The sequence below is a fragment of the Lactuca saligna genome, chromosome 3 (genome assembly GCF_052625555.1).
Source record: "Lactuca saligna cultivar CGN05327 chromosome 3, ASM5262555v1, whole genome shotgun sequence".
Lineage (NCBI taxonomy): Eukaryota > Viridiplantae > Streptophyta > Magnoliopsida > Asterales > Asteraceae > Lactuca > Lactuca saligna.
Window position 1 is genome coordinate 131,139,915 of NC_136419.1, and position 5,295 is coordinate 131,145,209.

Below are 5,295 nucleotides of genomic sequence, written 5' to 3' on the forward strand. Positions count from 1 at the left end.
TTATATATGTTGTATTTACCAAGTCATAGTCAATTAAAACCTTAGTCAGTAGATTGCTTTGTATATTCCTAGTTTATCTCTTAGTCAGGTGTAACTCAAGGCTTTTTAAGCCACATCATTTTCTCGATTAATTTAAGATAAAAACACACAAGAGAATTGCTCTCTATAGTATCTTCCCAAAGACGTCAAAATCAATCATTCTCCATAGTTTCCCGGTTTGCTTTTAGGTTACTTGTCTGATTATATGTGTTTAGTTTGGTTGCTGGTATGTTTTTTATTTTATTTTGATTACAAGCCCGTATTTTGGTTTTGATTGCGGACATGCCTAATTTTTATAACTGTTCAAATCGAATTTTGATTTTTGATAAGTACATGTCTAATTAGTATAGGTATGACTTTTTGTTTTTATTGAGTACAATTCCAATTTCAATTAAGTATATATATGATTTTTGGTGTTGATTGTACATAGTTCAGATGTTGGTCACCTGGGTTTTGTTTTATGATTACCAAAACATGATTTTGATTATTAAAGATGAATTCACACATCGGTTATAAAAGGATTGAGACATAAATAAGAAATTTTGTCGATAGGTGGTGGTTGTTGAGGATAACAAAGGAAGCGAAGATACCGAAAGATTGGGAGAGATGGGAGATGCATGGTGCAGTTAAGGTGGTAATAGGGGTGACCGGTGGTTTGATGCTGATGTTATTTTTCTGTAGAGGCTAAATGAGGAAAATGAAGACGTGAAGTTTGGGGGAGGGGGGATTTATTTTTATTTTTTAATAAAAGAAAAGGTAAAAGAATTAAAAATAATAGGAGAAGAAAAATTAAAAGGGTAAAATAGATATTTTAAGTCTTGCAGGAATTAAGTTCAGGTACCCAATCCACATAAAATTGTAAACCATGGCATCAAATTTGCATTTTACTCTAAAATATTTAATGATATGATATTAAATAAGTTTATAATTTAATCAAACACTTATACCTAAAAGTACCCTGACAATACCCCCCGAAGGCTTTGTTCTTTTTAAGTTAAAAGCGATTTCGGTTCGCTCGATTAAGACGGGTCACGAACCCATCGCCCATGAGCTTGGTTGGTTTCCATTGATGGCGTCTGGTGGTGGTCTTCAATAAGGTCCACTAGCGTCTCCAATATTCCATCTCAACGACTCGCTGACGCTCAACTCACGAGCTTCTTGCTAGATTTCACGATCTTCATTTCTGCCGCCATTGGTGCAGTTTTCCACGGATTTCAACTTGCCCAATTGGGGAGCTTGTAGTCCTAGATCTTGATCTTGTTTGAATTTCGGAATCTCGAGAAAAAGTTCATTACTTGGAGACTGAAAGTGAGTGCGTAGATATTTTTGGTGGTTTGAAGTTTGAAATGGTGGGAGAAGGACGTTGATTGACTGCGTTGAGTCGTTGAAGTTATTGCTGTTGTTCGATGAAGCGGAAGCCAATTTCGCCTAAGTTATTGATACGACATAAATGGAAGACGAAGATCTTTGCACTGCTTTTAGTGGGATTTTGTTTCTCCACGTTTTTGTTAATGGAGGCACAGTACAGTCGAATTGGTGCTTCTTCGATCTTTCCTCTGTTCGTTCAAAAACCTAAAATCGCGTTCTTGTTCCTAGCACGAAATCGGCTTCCGCTAGACCTAGTCTGGGATGAATTCTTTCAGGTACGTTAATTATTAACATCTCGATTAACTACATTTCTTCATTCATGTAAGAATGTAGCTCCTTTTGTTCGAGATTATAAATTTCTGAGTTTTGCAGACAATTATTACCTGAGAAAATCCTGAACTCTATTAACAGTTGTATGTAATGAAATTAAATGAATGTTTATCTCTTTGAATTATAAAATCTCACAAATTTACTTCCATTAACAAAAGACACCTGTCCTTTACGAACAGAGGTATTGCGCCATTTTGCTCTTAGATTTTGACATTTTTGTCATATTGGTGTTTATGAGTCTGTTTGTATCTGCAACTGTGGCATTTATGAGTCTGAATCTGCAATAGGTTGAAAAACTTTACTGAATTGCATATAAGGTTTCTATTTTTAGAATATCGATAGTAGAATTTGTCCCAATTGGATTAAATTCGGATTTATTTTTGTCAATTTCCAAGCTAAATTACCGATTTGTACAAATAATCGATTCATAACAACCATTTATGTTAATCTCTCATAGTCCATGATCTCCACTTAATCATTATCGAAGGGTATTATAGGGAATAACGATATAATTATACATACGTTTTTTCAGGGAGAGAATGAAAATCGGTTTTCAATTTATGTCCATTCAAGACCTGGTTTCCTACTTAACAGATTAACAACAAGATCGATTCACTTTTTAAATCGCCAAATCAATAATAGCATACAGGTTCTTCTTCTTCTTCTTCTTCTTCTTCTTCTTCTTCTTCTTCTTCTTCTTCTTATTCTTATTATAATTATTATTATTATTTTTCCTCAATTTCTTGTTAATGTAACAATTAATTTAACATGCATGTGTTTGTAGATATATTGGGGAGAAGCGAGTATGATACAAGCAGAGATTATTCTACTTCAACATGCACTCATGGATCCTTCTAATGAACGATTTGCTTTCCTTTCTGATAGGTAAAAAAAAAAATATAATATTTTTAAACAACTTAAAGAACCCAATTATATATTAATGTTTTCTAAAAGCTTCTTATTCTTGTTTCAGTTGCATTCCTTTATACAACTTCAGCTACACATATGATTACATTATGTCAACATCAACTAGCTTTGTTGACAGGTAATCATTAAAATTTAAAAACATTACATATCAAGAAATATTTGATTATAAGTAAGTTATAACATTGAATATTTTACTCTATGAATTTTGTTGAAAAGTTTTGCTGATACAAAGGAGGGAAGATATAATCCTAAGATGGATCCTGTGATTCCTGTTAATCATTGGAGGAAAGGATCTCAGGTAATAATAAATACTATTTTTAACAAAACTATTCCACTTGATTTAAATTAATTTCCTTTTTAAGTAACTTTTCATTATCTTCTTTCAGTGGGTGATTCTAACAAGAAAGCATGCAGAGATGATTGTAAAGGATGATGTAGTTTTTCCTATGTTTCAACAGCATTGTCAAGTAAGTGGTGTTAAATGCTAAAAATAGCAATGTACTTTTATTGATTTGTTTATTTATATTTATAGCATCTTACTTTTATTTCTTCCTATTGCAAACATTATACAATGTTATAATTGGAAAGATTTTTCAAAGTACAATAACTTAATAAGAATAAAAATTTACAATGCTATAGCTTATAATAAAAATAAATGAAAGTAGTTTCTTCGATTAACTTAATCATTGTTAATTTTAAAATTTTCTTTCATGTATACAGAGGAAATCACTCCCAGAGTTTTGGCGTGATCGTCCTGTTGTGAGTGTATATATTTTATTTCAATTATTTATTTATTTATTTGATTGGTTGATTTATTTAATTATTTTTATTTTTTTTGAAGCCGGTTGATAATTCAAAGGAGCATAATTGCATACCCGATGAACATTATGTGGCAACATTCCTTGCTGTAAGTTTAAGTTGTGCAATAAAAAAAACCTTTAACTTAATATAGGATGTAATATGATTTGAGGGGTTTTTTTGAATGTTATGTTATCATATATTTATATATATTTTTCTATAAATTTTTTAGCATAAAGGACTTGAAGGAGAAATTACAAGGAGGAGTTTGACTCACACTTCATGGGATATTTCATCCAAACAAGGCCGTGAGCGGCAAGGATGGCATCCTGTGACGTATAAATTGGCCGATGCCACTCCCATGCTCGTTCAATCTATTAAGGTACATTATGATTTATACTGTCAGTCTGTCACCATCACTGTCTCTCACATCCATAAAGACTGTCACTGCCACTGCCACCGTCATTGTCATTGTCATTATCACATCCAAAAAGACTATCACCGTCACTGTTAGTATCGGTGTCAGTGTTATTGTTTGTCACATGCAAAAAGACTATCATTGGCACTGTCACTGGTTGTCACATGCAAAAAGATAGTTGTAGTAAATGAATACGATCTTTAGATTTTGTATGCTATATTTTTACGGATGATTTTTTTTTTTTAATTTTTATTTGCAGGATATTGATAATATTTACTATGAGACGGAGTACCGAAGAGAATGGTGCACAAGCAAGGGTAAACCATCCCCTTGCTTCCTTTTTGCTAGAAAATTCACACGGCCGGCTGCTATGCGTCTTCTTAATATGGTAATCATAACCAACTGCCACCATTTGTTACACAAAACTAAACAACTTGTACTGTGTTTGACCTGCATTAGACTGTGATTCAGACCAATGTCAATAGCACAAAAACTTCATCTAAAAAGTTGGGCAAAAAGTACTACTTTTTGTCCCATCCAAAAAGATAGGACAATTTGCCCGCTTGACATGATACTAGTCATAGTCCAATGCACGCCAAACATAATACTATATTTATCTGTACTTGTTCTCTTATTAAAATTATATGACTATCTAATACACAATTTTTTTTGTCTAGTCTGCATTAGGTGTTTCTAAAGATACAAGAAGTTATACCTTCGTAAGGTAAATTGTACAAAAATATTACGTTTGATAACACCAAGGTAGGTTTTTGTAGAATGTGTGTAACTCGTAAGAAAATAAACGTGTGTTGTAGAAAAGAAATAGAAACCCCGAACCTCGAGTAGGTTTGATGTGTGCTTTGTATACGTACCATTTTCGTATAGTGTTTTGTGAAATCTCAACCACAGCCGATTCGAGCTGACAATGTCTTGGTTAGCTATGATTTTTTTTACCACTTGTTATGTATTATATGATAGAACAGAACAAGATGTACTGCATTTATCATGCATTGGACTGTAAATGCAACATTGTCAATGTGACAAATATTCTTTGTCGATCAGTGAAAGACATGAATATATTTTCTCATTCTTATTATTGAAAATAGCTTAGACAACCTATGCAATCTCAACATGGGCGTTTACGACACAATATATTTGTATAAGATTAAAATATCATGAATTACTCCGATTAGCAAAAAATCTAATTGTGTAAAATTTGGCAATTGTGATTGGTGCATAAGATTAATATCATATTTTAGACACCATTTATTTATATGATGCACTCTTACACAAGGGATGTTTCTATAGTTTTACTATTACGTTGGGAGCATTACGTTAATTTTGTGTTATACAGGGTACTATTTATGTAATTTTGGTATTTTATAAGGCTATTTCTGTAATTTTACTATTACAAG

At 32.4% G+C, this 5,295-nt stretch overlaps 1 protein-coding gene across 1 annotated transcript; it reads left to right on the forward strand.

Annotated features, from left to right (window-relative positions):
• The first annotated feature begins 1,018 nt into the window (after positions 1–1,018).
• LOC145037252 (Core-2/I-branching beta-1,6-N-acetylglucosaminyltransferase family protein) lies at positions 1,019–4,967 on the forward strand. The gene is made up of 11 exons (XM_078985876.1): positions 1,019–1,682; positions 2,270–2,386; positions 2,522–2,622; positions 2,711–2,782; positions 2,881–2,962; positions 3,051–3,131; positions 3,385–3,423; positions 3,506–3,571; positions 3,695–3,844; positions 4,140–4,268; positions 4,558–4,967. The coding sequence occupies exons 1-11, from the start codon at positions 1,446–1,448 to the stop codon at positions 4,606–4,608; spliced, it is 1,125 nt and encodes a 374-aa protein (XP_078842002.1). The 5' UTR covers positions 1,019–1,445; the 3' UTR covers positions 4,609–4,967.
• Positions 4,968–5,295: the final 328 nt, after the last annotated feature.

Excerpts from the sequence above, each read along its gene's own strand:
- LOC145037252 (XM_078985876.1), top strand. The coding sequence starts at position 1,446 with ATGAAGCGGAAGCCAATTTCGCCTAAGTTATTGATACGACATAAATGG. Across the intron at positions 3,132-3,384 it reads TGTTTCAACAGCATTGTCAA|AGGAAATCACTCCCAGAGTT; the intron begins GTAAGTGGTGTT and ends TCATGTATACAG. Across the intron at positions 4,269-4,557 it reads CTATGCGTCTTCTTAATATG|TCTGCATTAGGTGTTTCTAA; the intron begins GTAATCATAACC and ends TTTTTTGTCTAG.